The sequence below is a fragment of the Entelurus aequoreus genome, linkage group LG16, assembly GCF_033978785.1.
Source record: "Entelurus aequoreus isolate RoL-2023_Sb linkage group LG16, RoL_Eaeq_v1.1, whole genome shotgun sequence".
Taxonomy (NCBI): Eukaryota; Metazoa; Chordata; class Actinopteri; order Syngnathiformes; family Syngnathidae; genus Entelurus; species Entelurus aequoreus.
The window spans coordinates 3,627,313-3,644,764 of NC_084746.1; the positions used below are offsets into that span (position 1 = coordinate 3,627,313).

At 36.5% G+C, this 17,452-nt stretch overlaps 1 protein-coding gene across 1 annotated transcript; it reads right to left on the reverse strand.

Annotated features, from left to right (window-relative positions):
• Positions 1–250: 250 nt before the first annotated feature.
• On the reverse strand, positions 251–16,260 carry dapk3 (death-associated protein kinase 3). Its single transcript, XM_062023816.1, has 9 exons — positions 15,995–16,260; positions 15,261–15,374; positions 10,238–10,598; positions 7,604–7,733; positions 7,454–7,502; positions 7,340–7,366; positions 7,113–7,265; positions 7,002–7,047; positions 251–1,312 (listed from the first exon to the last, which is right to left on the reverse strand). Exons 2-9 carry the CDS (start codon positions 15,320–15,322, stop codon positions 776–778), a joined length of 1,365 nt encoding a protein of 454 aa, XP_061879800.1. The 5' UTR covers positions 15,323–15,374; positions 15,995–16,260; the 3' UTR covers positions 251–775.
• Positions 16,261–17,452: the final 1,192 nt, after the last annotated feature.

The window sequence follows — 17,452 nt, forward strand, 5'->3', positions numbered from 1 at the left end:
CAATTGTACGGAATATGTACTGTACTGTGCAATCTACTAATACAAGTCTCAATCTTGCTCAAGGATTCTTCGACATGGTCACAAGGGGACTAAGGGTTGAGTCAGCAAACCATTACGTTGTGGGCCAAATACTACCACCTGAGCCATGCCGCCCCACATACCCAATATAGTCCGATACATGTTTTTTTTTCAATGACAAGTTCATCACTTATCACTTATCATTTAACATAACAACAAACACAAGTTAGATAAAACTTTGTTTATTTGGAACAGGCTGCACTCATTAACTTTACAGCTCTTTGCAGCTAAGATATTTAAAATATATTTCTAAACGTTGCTATAGTTAAATCATTCAAGTGCCAATGAGTACGTGTATGGGGAAAAAAACCCCCATCACGGAATATGTAAAAAGGTCAATGGAATGTTTGAGGCGTGCACAGACGACAAACATTGATTAAAAAAAGTTACATGATTTAAAGTCTTCACGAAAAGGCGACTGTGCATAAGTTTTAAGACAATGAGCAGAACCATGTGAGATGTTTTCAATACACAGCTGACTGACTGGAGGCTCCGGTTTATCGCAATAAAAGACTCAAATGCTTTGTAACGACTATGACAAATACATGCAAACATTCCAAGTTAGAAAATGTTTTTAAAAAATAGAGCGTGAGGAGTAAAATGACAGTAAAAGAATAAATTAACGTTCTGCACAGAAAGGAGACCTTTTTAATGGGAGGACTCCGAGCTAAGTGAGGAATGAAGAGAGTTATTGCGCTCACGGCGTGCTGCCGCAGTCCAGGCGGTCCTTTTCCAAAGTTATGGAGCGGACCAGCTCCTCCACCCAGCGGACCTCCGAGGCCACCTGCTCAGCCAGAGACTCGTAGCGGTTTTCCAGGCGTCCGAACTTGCGCTTGAGGATGTTGGCGGCTTGCGTGGCGAGCCGGGCGTCCTCCTGGCTCTTCTTGCGCTGGGCCTGCGTGCGCTGCAGCTCCTGGCGGATGCCGCTCAGGTCGCCGGAGATGGTCTGGCTCTCCTCCTTGTACCAGGCTTCCTTCTCCTCGTAGATGGAGAGCAGGGCGGCCACGTCGTCGCGGCACGAGCGCTGGTTGCGCTCCAGGTCCCTCAGGCCCTCCTCGGCCGACGCGATCTCCTCCAGCACCTGGGAGAAGCGCTCGAAGTTGACGTAGGTGTTGTTGGGCGGCATGCTGGAGTGCGACTTGATGGTGTACTCCTTCAGCCGGGTGGTCTTCAGGCGCCGGCGCTCGGGCTTGCGGTCGCGCTCCTCCTGGCGCACGTTGCGTCTCTTGATGACCTGCGTGGGGATTCAAAGTTGGTAAAGCTCACAACATGCATTTTAGATCTCAATTCATCAATTCAATTACACAAAGATTATTCTCATAAGATTCACAATGCATACTTTTTGTCATTTAAGAGGAAAACGGAAGAAAAATGGTTGCTGTTTTCCCAGATAATTACAATATATTATAGACCAGGGGTCACCAACGCGGTGCCCGCGGGCACCAGGTAGCCCGTAAGGACCAGATGAGTAGCCCGCTGGCCTGTTCTAAAAATAGCTCAAATAGCAGCACTTACCAGTGAGCTGCCTCTATTTTTTAAATTGTATTTATTTACTAGCAAGCTGGTCTCGCTTTGCCCGACATTTTTAATTCTAAGAGAGACAAAACTCAAATAGAATTTGAAAATCCAAGAAAATATTTTAAAGACTTGGTCTTCACTTGTTTAAATAAATTCATAAATTTTTTTACTTTGCTTCTTATAACTTTCAGAAAGACAAATTTAGAGAAAAAATACAAACTTAAAAATGATTTTAGGATTTTTAAACACATATACCTTTTTATCTTTTAAATTCTTTCCTCTTCTTTCCTGATAATTTAAATCAATGTTCAAGTACATTTATTTTTTTAATTTTAAAGAATAATAAATACATTTTAATTTAATTCTTCATTTTAGCTTCTGTTTTTTCGACAAAGAATATTTGTGAAATATTTCTTCAAACTTATTATGATTAAAATTCAAAAAAATTATTCTGGCAAATCTAGAAAATCTGTAGAATCAAATTTAAATCTAATTTCAAAGTCTTTTGAATTTCTTTTTAAATTTTTGTTCTGGAAAATCTAGAAGAAATAATGATTTGTCTTTGTTAGAAATATAGCTTGGTCCAATTTGTTATATATTCTAACAAAGTGCAGATCGAATTTTAACCTATTTAAAACATGTCATCCAAATTCTAAAATTAATCTTAATCAGGAAAAATTACTAATGATGTTCCATAAATTTTTTTTTAATTTTTTCAAAAATATTCGAATTAGCTAGTTTTTCTCTTCTTTTTTTCGGTTTAATTTTGAATTTTAAAGAGTCGAAATTGAAGATAAACTATGTTTCAAAATTTAATTGTCATTTTTTTGGTGTTTTCTCCTCTTTTAAACCGTTCAATTAAGTGTAAATATCATTAATTATTAATAATAACATAGAGTTAAAGGTAAATTGAGCAAATTGGCTATTTCTGGCAATTTATTGAAGTGTGTATCAAACTGGTAGCCCTTCGCATTAATCACTACCCAAGAAGTAGCTCTTGCTTTCAAAAAGGTTGGTGACCCCTGTTATAGATAGAGATGTCCAATAATGGCTTTTTTGCCGATATTGTCCAACTCTTAATTACCGATTCCGATATCAACCGATACCGATATATACGGCCGTGGAATGAACACATTATTATGCCTCATTTTGTTGTGATGCCCCGCTGGATGCATTAAACAATGTAATAAATAAATCCAAATAAATCAACTCAAGTTATGGAAAAACAATGCCAACATGGCACTGCCATATTTATTATTGAAGTCACAAAGTGCATTCTTTTTTTTAACATGCCTCAAAACAGCAGCTTGGAATTTGGGACATGCTCTCCCTGAGAGAGCATGAGGAGGTTGAGGTGGGGTTTCGAAGGGGTAGTGGGGGGTGTATATTGTAGCGTCCCAGAAGAGTTAGTGCTGCAAGGGGTTCTGGGTATTTGTTCTGTTGTGTTTATGTTGTGTTACGGTGCGGATGTTCTCCCGAAATGTGTTTGTCATTCTTGTTTGGTGTGGGTTCACAGTGTGGCGCATATTTGTAACAGTGTTAAAGTTGTTTATACGATCACCCTCAGTGTGACCTGTATGGCTGTTGATCAAGTATGCCTTGCATTCACTTGTGTGTGTGAAAAGCCGTATCTATTATGTGACTGGGCCGGCACGCAAAGGCAGTGCCTTTAAGGTTTATTGTCCCTTTGTACTTCTCCCATACATTTTACTTTTTGAAACCGATACCGATAATTTCCGATATTAAATTTTAAAGCATTTATCGGTCGATATTATCGATTATCTCTAATTATAGATAATCAAATTTTTCTATAAATCATGTTTTTAAGCGTTTTGATTTATCAGACATGTGTTTCCAGTAGTTTGTTATACCACTAATGTCCTTATCTGCAGAAAATTAACTATAATATAAAAAAAAAAAACATGTTTAAATTATTTGTGTACAAAATCACTTCATTATGTATTATTTATTCCAAAAAAAATATTATAAAAATGCATCCATTTCAAATAAAACTCTCTTAAAACACATCAACACTAAGAGTATAGTAATAATAAACACTAATCCTTGCAGGGTTGTTTGTGTGATTGCTGTGGCCTAAAAAGGCTGAATTCATGGCAGATTTTTTAGTACCAAAATTGCAATAGTTTGACTTTTGAGGCTTATTTATTTGAATAAAATGGAATAATTTTGTGGTTTTATAAATGTATCAATGTTTTCAGTGTGTCTTGTAACCATAATCTAAAAAAAAAACCAACCATGGGATTCCAACAAAAATTGGAAAACAAATACTGTATTGATGTTTCACTCATTTTTATACTACAGACTTAAAAGTAGACACTAGATGGCAACAAAAGCACATACTCAGAACTAGGGATACATCCATCCATCCATTTTCTACCGCTTGTCCCATCGCAGGGCCAACATAGACAGACATACAACATTCACACTCACATTCACACACTAAGGACCATTTAGTGTTGCCAATCAACCTATACCCAGGTGCATGTCTTTGGAGGTGGGAGGAAGCCGGAGTACTTGAAGAGAACCCACCCAGTCACGGAGTGAACATGCAAACTCCACACACAAACATTGAAAAAAATCGATTTTGAATCGAATCGTGACCCCAAGAATCGATACTGAATCAAATCGTAGGACACCCAAAGATTCACAGCCCTAATATATATATATATTTATATATATATATATATATATATATATATATATTTATATATATATATATATATATATATATATATATATATATATATATATATATATATATATATATATATATATATATATATATATATATATATATATATATATATATATATATATATATATATATATATATATATATATATATATATATATATATATATAAATATATATATATATATATATATATATATAAATATATATATATATATATATATATATATATAAATAAATATATATATATATATATATATAAATATATATATATATTAGGGCTGTGAATCTTTGGGTGTCCTACGATTTGATTCAGTATCGATTCTTGGGGTCACGATTCGATTCAAAATCGATTTTTTTCAATTCAACGTGATTCTCGATTCAAAACGATATTTTCCCGATTCAAAAGGATTGTCTATTCATGGAATACATAGATTTCAGCAGGATCTACCCCAGTCTGCTGACATGCAAGCAGAGTAGTAGATTTTTGTAAAAAGCTTTTATAATTGTAAAGGACAATGTTTGATCAACTGATTGCAATAATGTACATTTGTTTGAACTATTAAATGAACCAAAAATATGACTTTTTTATCTTTGTGAAAATATTGGACACAGTGTGTTGTCAAGCTTATGAGATGCGATGCAAGTGTAAGCCACTGTCACACTATTGTTCTTTTATTTATATAAATGTCTAATGATAATGTCAATGAGGGATTTTTAATCACTGCTATGTTGAAATTGTAACTAATATTGATACTGTTGTTGATAATATTCATTTTTGTTTCACTACTTTTGGTTTGTTCTGTGTGGTGTTTGTGTCTCCTCTCAATTGCTCTGTTTATTGCAGTTCTGAGTGTTGCTGGGTCGGGTTTGCTTTTGGAATTGGATTGCATTGTTATGGTATTGCTGTGTATTGTTTTGTTGGATTGATTAATTTAAAAATAAATAAATAAATAAATAAAAAATAATAAATAAAAATCTGATTTTTTAAAAATGAGAATCGATTCTGAATCGCACAACGTGAGAATCGCGATTCGAATTCGAATCGATTTTTTCCCACACCCCTAGTATGTATGTATGTATGTATGTATGTATATATATATATATATATATATATATATATATATATATATATATATATATATATATATATATATATATATATATATATATATATATGTATGTACACTACCGTTCAAAAGTTTGGGGTCAATGTCCTTATTTTTGAAGGAAAAGCACTGTACTTTTCATTGAAGATAACTTTAAACTAGTCTTAACTTTAAAGAAATACACTCTATACATTGCTAATGTGGTAAATGACTATTCTAGCTGCAAATGTCTGCTTTTTGGTGCAATATCTACATAGGTGTATAGAGGCCCATTTCCAGCAACTATCACTCCAGTGTTCTAATTAGAGATGTTAGATAATATCGGTCTGCCGATATTATCGGCCGATAAATGCGTTAAAATGTAATATCGGAAACTATCGGTATCGTTTTTTTTATTATCAGTATCGTTTTTTTGGGTTTTTTAAAATTTATTAAATCCCCATAAAAAACACAAGATACACTTACAATTAGTGCACCAAACCAAAAAACCTCCCTCCCCCATTTACACTCATTCACACAAAAGGGTTGTTTCTTTCTGTTATTAATATTCTGCTTCCTACATTATATATCAATATATATCAATACAGTCTGCAAGGGATACAGTCCGTAAGCACACATGATTGTGCGTGCTGCTGGTCCACTAATAGTACTAACCTTTAACACTTCATTTTACTAATTTTCAATAATTATTAGTTTCTATGTAACTGTTTTTATATTGTTTTACTTTCTTTTTTATTCAAGAAACTGTTTTTAATTTATTTATCTTATTTTATTTGATTCATTTTTTTAAAAAGTACCTTATCTTCACCATACATGGTTGTCCAAATTAGGCATAATAATGTGTTAATTCCACGACTGTATACATCAGTTGATATCGGTATCGGTAATTAAAGAGTTGGACAATATCGGCATATCGGATATCGGCAAAAAGCCATTATCGGACATCCCTAGTTCTAATGGTACAATGTGTTTGCTCATTGGCTCAGAAGGCTAATTGATGATTAGAAAACCCTAGTGCAATCATGTTCACACATCTGAAAACAGTTTAGCTCGTTACAGAAGCTACAAAACGGACCTTCCTTTGAACAGATTGAGTTTCTGGAGCATCACATTTGTGGGGTCAATTAAACGCTCAAAATGGCCAGAAAAAGAGAACTTTCATCTGAAACTCGACAGTCTATTCTTGTTCTTAGAAATGAAGGCTATTCCACAAAATTGTTTGGGTGACCCCAAACTTTTGAACGGTAGTGTATATGTATATATACACATATATATATATATAATGCTGAGCGCCGTAGACGGGAACAGGAAGTAGGTCTAAGCTAGGCGGGACAACAATTGTGCGAACTTGATCAATAAAGAGTTGATATATTGTTAAACGTTGTTCCTTGAATTTGGACACAGTTGTAAGGTTGCGCATAATTCCTGGGGATTGGTTGATTTGACACGATCCTAACATGGTAAATTCCTGGAGGGACTGACTAACACAAATACTACATGAGCAGAAGGGTTAATGAATCAATGTGTGGGAATGTAAGCAGGGTTTGTTATTTATGACCCATAAATAATAAGAAAATGAAGCACCTTTATCCATGGATGCTGAAGACTGTCATCGATGGTCATTCTCTTCCTGCAACACACGAGTCAGTCAGAAGAAGGATGAGCGCTTCATCATGTTTATATTCAAAGTCCTACTTGGGGTCTTTGACCAGCAGGCGTCGTATGAAGTCCTTGGCGAGCTCGCTGGTGTTGCTGAAGTACTCCTCGTCGAAGTCGTAGTTGACGGCCGAGATGTTGGTGAGGGTCTCCTGCTTGGTTTCGCCCAGAAATGGCGAGGCGCCGCTCAACCTGACGCGGAGACATGACCTCTTTAGACAGGGATGGAGTGCGAGTTTGTGGCGGTGACGTGCAAGAGGACTTACAGGATGTATGTAATGACCCCGATGCTCCTGCAGAGGAGATAGCAGAATGCAAAAGCTCAAACTAGCGGTTTAAACACGGCCCTCACAAAGTAATAGAGAAGGATTGCGTCTCACCACATGTCGGCCTCCAGCCCCAGCGGCTCATAGTTGACTATTTCTGGAGCTGCGAAGCACGCAGAATGTGAAGCAGATGTGGAGATCACAACCACAACATCACACAGTCAGCTAAAAACAGGCCATGAGGGGAAAAGGGGGGGTGCTCACCTACGAACTCTGGCGTTCCGAAAATGTTTTTGAACTCGTTCCCCGCTTTGATCTGATGGGCGATCCCAAAATCGATCAGCTTTATCCTGGGATTGGGAACATTCTTGTCCAGCAGCATGATATTCTCAGGCTGCAACGCCATGAACAGGAAATTAATTCCACATTTATTAGAGACAGGCTCTTTTTAACACTTAAATGATGATTAAAGGTGCCTGAGAACATGGAAAAGAACATACATGGCTAAATGACCACATGGCTACACTGCAAAAACTGAAATATAAGATGAAATATGTCAAATAAGGGTGATATTTGCCTATTTTCTGTCTGATAAGATAATTCTTCTCACTAAGCAGATTTTATGTTAGAGTGTTTTACTTGTTTTAAGGGTTTTGGTGCTAAATGATCTCAGTAAGATATTACAGCTTGTTGCTGAGATTTGATGAGCTATATTGAGTAAAACATGCTTGAAACTAGAATATCAACTGTTGCAAAGCTGTGTCATCAACACTCACAAGTAGAAAACTACTTTTTTAAAGTCATCATTTCCTATTTGAAGCATGAAATAAAAAATAATGACTTTGACACAATTGTGTCTCATAATTAAAACAGATGACAGCCAAATGGACTTTGCCGTTTTATTTTCAATGAAACAATAGAAAACAGGTACTCATATAGTAGTACAGTTGGCACAGTACAGTAAACTGACAGTTAATATTTAAACATTTAACATATGACATTTCAAACAATTTTGAACAGAAATAGTTCATGCACATTCAGATAAATTCTTCAAAATTACAAAAAAAAAAAATGTGGTCGGGGGCTGGGCTGTATGTATTAGGGCTGCAACAACTAATCGATTAAATCGATTAAAATCGACTATAAAAACAGTTGGCGATTAATTTAGTCATCGATTCGTTGGATCTATGCTATGCGCATGCGCAGAGGCAATTGTTTTTTTGTTTTTGTTTTTCTTATAAACCTTTATTTATAAACTGCAACATGTACAAACAGCTGAGGAACAATAATATTCAAAATAAGTATGGTGCCAGTATGCTGTTTTTTTTCCAATAAAATACTGGAAAGGATAGAAATGTAGTTTGTCTCTTTTATCCGATTATTAATCGATTAATCGAAGTAATAATCAACAGATTAATCGATTATCAAATTAATCGTTAGTTGCAGCCCTAGTATATATATGTATGTATGTATATATATATATATTAGGGCTGCAACAACTAATCGATTAAATCGATTAAAATCGATTATAAAAATAGTTGCCGATTAATTTAGTCATCGATTCGTTGGATCTATGCTATGCGCATGCGCAGAGGCTTTAAAAAAAAAAAAAAAAAAAAAAAAAAATTTTTTTTTTTTTTTAAATAAACCTTTATTTATAAACTGCAACATGTACAAACAGCTGAGAAACAATAATCAAAATAAGTATGGTGCCAGTATGCTGTTTTTTTTCCAATAAAATACTGGAAAGGATAGAAATGTAGTTTGTCTCTTTTATCCGATTATTAATCGAAGTAATAATCAACAGATTAATCGATTATCAAATTAATCGTTAGTTGCAGCCCTAATATATATATATATATATATATATATATATATATATATATATATATATATATATATATATATATATATATATATATATATATATATATATATATATATATATAGTGTATATATATATATTCCTTGCGCACTAATTGACTGAAAGGGCACGCAAGTGGCACGATGATGTCATGTTATTGATGGGAAAATGCAAGAAATGTAATGCCGAGCGCATATCATTATGTCAAGATAATGGCACTAGCATTTACTTCATTTAAGAATATTTTTCAACATATTGAGCAAAAAGGTCTCTTTTTTTATTTCTACCAAGAAAAGTGCACTTGTTATTAGTGAGAATATACTTATTTTAAGGTATTTTTGGGTTCATTGAGGTTATCTAATTTGACTTGTTTTGGAAAGTCTTGACAAGCCAAATGTTCTTGTTCTATTGGCAGATAATTTTGCTTAGTCCATGTAAAATGGCCCTAACTTTTGTATTTTTTTTTCTTGTTTTAGAACACTGACCTTTTGCAGTGTAGAAACCTATAAAAGTACAGTGGTACCCATACCTGTGAAAAATACATATACATGATGGATAAACTGTATAAATGAACGTTTAACATTACATTTACCCTCTTGTGGGCAAAGACAGAGATGAGCAGGGGCGAATAAAAGGAAAGTGGAGCCACGCAGACGCCGCCTTTGCTTTTTCTGGATTTCCATACTGTTTCTCAACTTCTTTATCAAATTGCTTCGGTAATCGCAACTTTCTTTGGCCCCTGCCAGATTATTGTGCAATTGTCCTCAATTAAAAAAAGAGACAGAGCCACCAACTGCATGGATTCTTTCTTTGGGTAGTCGATCCCACAGAATGATTAGCGGGCAGACTGACTATAGTTTGGTACTTGCAATGTGTGGCCATGTGATCACAAGGACGGTGTACAAAAACCGTGGGCAAAATTTGATACAAAAAGTGGGGCGTATCACCACCGAGGTACCACTGTACTTAATTATTAAAGTAACCAAAATATTAGGAAGCACAATTCTAAAAGAAAAAGAAACGTGAAAACTAACCTTGAGGTCAAAGTGAGCGATGCGCTTGGAGTGCAGATAGTGCACGCCGTCCAGGATCTGCTTAAGGAACTGCGTGGCCTCCTCCTCAGTCAGCGACTCTTTCTCGGCCAGGAAATCAAAGAGCTCGCCGCCGGAGACGAGCTCCAGGATGAGGATGACGTCGGTCTTGTTTTCGAAGATGTCGTGCAGCGTGATGATGTTGCTGTGCTGGATCTCGCGCAGGATGTTCACCTCGCGCTCGATCTCCTCGCGGCTCACGCCCCGCCGGCTGGACGACAGGCGGCGCTTCTTGATGAACTTCGCTGCGTAGCCCCCGCCTGAGCTCTTCTCTTTGCACTTGCGCACGATTGCAAACTGCCCGCTGGGGAAAAGACACGAGCACACAAAAAAAAGAACGTTCACCCGTTTCAAAATGAAGTTTACTCAATTCGCCTAATTGTAAAAGACTTAGGCTTTTTCTGATTGTGCCACCATGGTACAAAATAGAAAAGTGTCGGGATAAATCATTGAATTTAAGAATGTATGGTCTCTGTCTTGGCCGCTCAGAAAATGACATAATGAAACACTAACACCCAGACCCATCTGTGTTCAGACTTCATGGGAAGAGACTCGCCTCTCAAATACACGGGTCAACATTGAGTAGACAAATCATTGTTTTCAAGTCATAAAGACAATCATGCTTACACTACCGTTCAAAAGTTTGGGGTCACCCAAACAATTTTGTGGAATATCCTTCATTTCTAAGAACAAGAATAGACTGTCGAGTTTCAGATGAAAGTTCTCTTTTTCTGGCCATTTTGAGCGTTTAATTGATCCCCACAAATGTGATGCTCCAGAAACTCAATCTGCTCAAAGTAAGGTCAGTTTTGTAGCTTCTGTAACGAGCTAAAGTGTTTTCAGATGTGTGAACATGATTGCACAAGGGTTTTCTAATCATCAATTAGCTTTCTGAGCCAATGAGCAAACACATTGTACCATTAGAACACTGGAGTGATAGTTGCTGGAAATGGGCCTCTATACACCTATGTAGATATTGCACCAAAAAGCAGACATTTGCAGCTAGAATAGTCATTTACCACATTAGCAATGTATAGAGTGTATTTCTTTAAAGTTAAGACTAGTTTAAAGTTATCTTCATTGAAAATGAGGACATTTCAATGTGACCCCAAACTTTTGAACGGTAGTGTATATAATGTACATTACCTTTTGCATTATATTAATTGATATTATTATGTATTGTGTACCTTGTATTTTTATTTATTTTTTTAATGTCATTGCCTGAAATAAATGAATAAATGAAGTAACTGTTTTTAGAGCCTTAAAAAGATCAATAATGCAGGACACCAATTAAAAAGATCTTAAAAAGATCAATAATGCAGGACACCGATTCATTATTATTTTTGAGTAATCACAGTGAAAAGATAAATAAAATCTCATTAAATATATTTGGGATCCAAAAGGTGCCCCACTCATAAAGTGATACATTTTTATTAGTTTTTTTTTTTACTTTCAACACTTAAGTTACGAGATCAACTTCAGATATATCTGTCCATTTTACGTTTGAACTATCAGTTTGTGTGTTTTATGCTCTTTTGACGTTGATGTTTTTGTATGGCAACCACACAACATATATGCAATATTTTCCACATAAAACATTTTAAAGCGAAACATTAGAAATATTTGGAGCCTTGAATAGGTCAATAATTCATTATAACCATGATTTTTTTTTTTTTGAGCAAATAAAGATAGACAAAAGGAAAAAAAACAGCCTGCATGGCAGCTTTGTGTCAACATTGCAACATTTTCTAGTTAGATTTCACCTCATTCCACTTTTTTTAATGTTTTTTTTTCATTTTTGCAATAGCATTTCCAGAATGTGTGGCGGGCCGGTAAACAATTAGCTGGGGGCCGCAAATGGCCCCCGAGCCGCACTTTGGACACCCCTGCGATACACGATATATATCTCGATATTTTGCCTTAGCCTTGAATGAACACTTGATGCATACAATCACAGCAGTACATTAAAACATTCTTCTTCATCCTGCATTAATACAGTGTTTCCCACACATTCATTTATTTGTGGCGGCCTGCCACGAAAGAATTACGTCTGCCACAAATAACTGTTGTCCTGTCCAGCTTCTCAGGCAAATCATATAGTTGATGTAGATGCCCATATAGGCTGTTCAGATTTACTTTACAAAAGAGAAGTGTAGGATACTTCTCTTGTTGCCTTATTTGTATTTGACCACTACTGTTTTCTGTTTATTTGTTACTGACTGTGGCAGGACACCTCTGCCTCTGTTTCACTTTATGTTGCTGGTAAAAAATATGGTTGTAGTAGTAGGCTAAAGTTAAATTATTTAGTATGCACTAATTAAAGGGGCAGAGCTTTAAGAGACATTTTAGCTTTTATATTTTATAAGATATATTTTTTGTAAGAACCACAATTAATAAATATATTTCAGTGAATAACTTATTGTTCAAATCTGTACATAAAGTGTTGTAATTATATTGTAAAATGGATGGATGGATGGACATTTAAAACAAAACTGTTATTATTAATTAGTAAGTATACATTTTTTGAGCCTTTTTAGAGAAAATCATATCATTGTAGTAAATTATGCAAATTACTCAATGATGTCATGGTGACCACGCCCATAGCCACGCCCCCACCGCCACAGGTATCTTGGCAGTTTATGGGAAACACTGTAATATATGCTACTTTAAAACTTTCATGCAGAGAAGGAAATCACAACTAAAACAATCTAAAACTATTTTTTCATACGGTGTTGATCTGGAAATGGTTGCTTTGGCATTTTGTTGGTGTGGCACTGAACGGAGATGTTGACATGCAGAGTAAGCACTCTTCATTCTCTAGCGGGTGACTTTTCAAATGATGCTACATATTAGCAGTAATGCTACTTTTTATAGCAACACTTTTGCCCCACACTTGACAAATTACGGTTGTCTGTTCGACACATTCCACTTGAAGCCAAACCACCGCCAGACGATGGACCCCCTGCTGTTTTTTGGGGGAATTAATTATTCCTTCATTTGTTACCAGATTCGCACCTTCTCTCTCTCGTATTACCACTCGCGCGGCTGCGCTAGCATCACAGCTAACGTTACTCATGCTGCTACCTCTTTGCTGCGCGAGGGCGTATACGTATGTGACGTATGACGTGACAGTATGTGACGTGTGTAAGAAGGTGCGCTTGTCTGTCCGTGAGAAGGAGACACAGGAAAGAGCGAGGAGAGCCTGTAGTGTAATGCCAGCAGCTAAAAGCAACTGCGTGAGAACGTATACTCCAATATCACCATATAGTCATTTTCTATATCGCACAGAGACAAACCCGCGATATAGCGTGTATATCGATATATATCGCCCAGCCCTATGTCAGCCCTTAAAGGCCTACTGAAATTAATTTTTTTTATTTAAACGGGGATAGCAGATCCATTCTATGTGTCATACTTGATCATTTTGCGATATTGCCATATTTTTGCTGAAAGGATTTAGTATAGAACAATGACGATAAAGTTCGCAACTTTTGGTCTCTGATAAAAAAAAAAAGCCTTGCCCCTACCGGAAGTAGCGTGACGTTGTCAGTTGTTCACTTCCTCATATTTTCCTATTGTTTTCAACACAGCTAGAGCTATTCGGACCGAGAAAGCGACGATTACCCCATTAATTTGAGCGAGATTCGTGGATGAGGAACGTTAGAGTGACGGACTAGAATGCAGTGAAATACATATCTTTTTTCGCTCTGACCGTAACTTAGGCACAAGCTGGCTCATTGGATTCCACACTCTCTCCTTTTTCTATTGTGGATCACGGATTTGTATTTTATACCACCTCGGATACTATATCCTCTTGAAAATGAGTCGAGAACGCGAAATGGACATTCACAGTGACTTTTATCTCCACGACAATGCATCGGCGAAGCTCTTTAGCTACTGAGCTAACGTGATAGCATCTGTCTCAAATGCAGATAGAAACAAAATAAATAAATCCCTGACTGGGAGGATAGACAGAAGATCAACAATACTATTAAACCATGGACATGTAACTACACGGTTAATAATTCTCAGCCTGGCAAAGCTTAACAATGCTGTTGCTAACGACGCTAAGGCTAACTTAGCAACTCGACCTCACAGAGCTATGATAAAAACATTAGCGCTCCACCTACGCCAGCCAGCCCTCATCTGCTCATCAACACCCGTGCTCACCTGCGTTCCAGCGATCGACGGCGCGACGTAGGACTTCACCCCAACACAGATGCAGTTGGCGGCTAGCATCGGCTGGCGCGTCTGCTATCCAAGTAAGTCCTTCTTGTTCAATCAATCAATCAATCAATGTTTATTTATATAGCCCTAAATCACAAGTGTCTCAAAGGGCTGTACAAGCCACAATGACATTCTCGGTACAGAGCCCACATACGGGCAAGGAAAAACTCACCCCAGTGGGACGTCGGTGAATGACTATGAGAAACCTTGGAGAGGACCGCATATGTAGGTAACCCCCCCCCCCCCCCCTCTAGGGGAGACCGAAAGCAATGGATGTCGAGTGGGTCTGACATAACATTGTGAAAAGTTGTGTTGCTACAGCCAGCCGCTAATACACCGATCCCACCTACAACTTTCTTCTTTGCAATCTCCATTGTTCATTAAACAAATTGCAAAAGATTCACCAACAAAGATGTCCAGAATACTGTGGAATTATGAAATGAAAACAGAGCTTTTTGTATTGGCTTCAATGGGGAAGCCATACCTCTGTTCTCCTGGCTACGTCACGCGCATACGTCATCCTCCAAAGGCGTTTTCAACCGGAAGTTTAGCGGGAAATTTAAAATCGCACTTTATAAGTTAACCCGGCCGTATTGGCATGTGTTGCAATGTTAAGATTTCATCATTGATATATAAACTATCAGACTGCGTGGTCGCTAGTAGTGGCTTTCAGTAGGCCTTTAAACAACAATAGAATACGCATCAGCAGAAAAAGAAGAGAAAAGGACAAAGAACAAACCTGCCCAGCTCCTCTCCCATCTCATAATAGAGCTCCACATCCTCTTGCCTGAAGCCAGCCATGGCCTGCTGGCTGCACTGATGATGACTGACAGCCCTTCGGTGTGTGTTTAGGCTGAAAATACAACAGATCTTCAGATAAAAAACATTGTCTTCCAAAACTAAGCGACATGGCCACATAATCCTCCATGTTGTTGAGCACCTTCCTCCCTCCTTATTTGGCCAACAGTTTTTAAGGCTGATGTCAGAGTCTCTGCATACCAATCCTACTTACATCATCTCCTTGCCTGCTTTGCATATATCAGCCTCGTTTAAAGGGGCTGCGAAATATAGTTTTTTTTTTAAATACGTGTAACCATCATCTTTTTAAATGAGAGTATAGAAATATATCCATCCATTTCCTACCGCTTGTCCCTTTTAATTCCTAACAGTCACTTGCCTCGAACGATGCGGTGTAGTTTACTTTTAGACACGTAAGTAAAAATAAGATGCATAAACATTATTACTACTTATAAACATATATAGTATGCTTGTATCTGAGAAACAAAAAGTATTATTAGTCAAACCTTTTTAGTGGAACGGAAAAAAATAGTAGCCGGTTAGCTTAGCTGGCGAACTAGCTAACGAGTTGTTGAAACGCCACCTCTTCTCGCCATTGTAAAACAATATATATGTATACTGAATACACTATCATCAAGTTATTGTCATATTGTATGCAACTATCACGGTACTTACAATGCTGTAAAGCTACGAGTGACGCATTCCGCTCGAAAGTCACTGACCGTGGCGGAGTCCACGGATACTGTTGAGCTAGCCGCTGCGACTCGCAGGGCTTCCGTTACGAGTTTTCAAAAATAATGCTGCTGTAATTGGCTCCCGGGTGTGCTTTTTCACCCGCTAACGATGACACAAATGACGCGTTACCTAATAAAATACACTAGTGTACACGCTGGTGTTGGGGTGTTTAACCAAAAAAAACCCGATGGATTCGCCAGGGTGAAGACGTGTTTTATTCTGAAAGCAACATTTGGCCAAGTTCTGGTGATGCAGATAAGAATTCGCCAGACTAGAAAACATATGGAATGACGTCATCAAGAGTTAACCTGCCGCAGTTAAGCTTTATGATTTTTTGTTTTGTACTATTTTTGTACTTATTTTGATTATTGTTTCTTGTCTGTTGGGAAATGTTGATATTCATAAATAAAAGTTAAAAAAATTAAAATAAAATAAAAAATAGATCCACGCATCCGCGAAGAGCACGTCGTTTCCTGGACTTGCATTTTCTTACGACGGAACCTTGCGACGTCATGTTCTGTGATGTTTAAATGTTTAATGAATGTTTTGTGTAAAAATAAATACTGTATTATTAAAAAAAAAAAAAAAAAAAGCTTTATGATTTTACATTTGCAACCTCTTTATGCTATTGGCTAAGTTTTATATTCATAAATGTAAGTTTCTGTTTTTTGTGCCTTTAAAAAAGAATTAGAACTCTACGTTAAAACACTCTCTACCTCTAACATTGAAAAAGCTGTGAAAACGATGGTGCTGCGTTCCAAATTTTAATTATTTACGGAAATTGTGTGAGCCTATGGCTTTGCACTTTGTTTGTTTTATATATATATATATATATATATATATATATATATATATATATATATATATATATATATATATATATATATATATATATATATATATATATATATATATATATATATATATATATATTGCGTTCTATTTTAGTTACTTTGGGTTTACAACCCCCTGGCGCTGTTTTGTACTGCTTTTGTACTTATTTTGATTATTATTTCTCAACTGTTTGTAAATGTTGCAATTTATAAATAAAGGTTTATAAAATATTCCAAAAAAAAAAAAAAAAAAGGGAAAAAAAGCGGAAGTGACGTTGTCAAAAATACTCCAAATAAAAGTCTGCTAAATGCACAAAAAATAAATTAAAAATTAAAAAAAATTGAATGACGTCATCAAGAGTTAACCTGCCGCCGTTAAGCTTTATGATTTGCCACAAAATGCTGTGGGATTTTGCGAAGTATTTGGCGAAAGCTGGCGGACAACAAAACAGGCCGATTTGTTGAACAAGTATGAGTCACCATCACACAGACGGTGACGACATTGCACAGGGTAGGACGTCTTCCATCCAAAATGATTACCTCATACATGAAAAAAATGATCGTG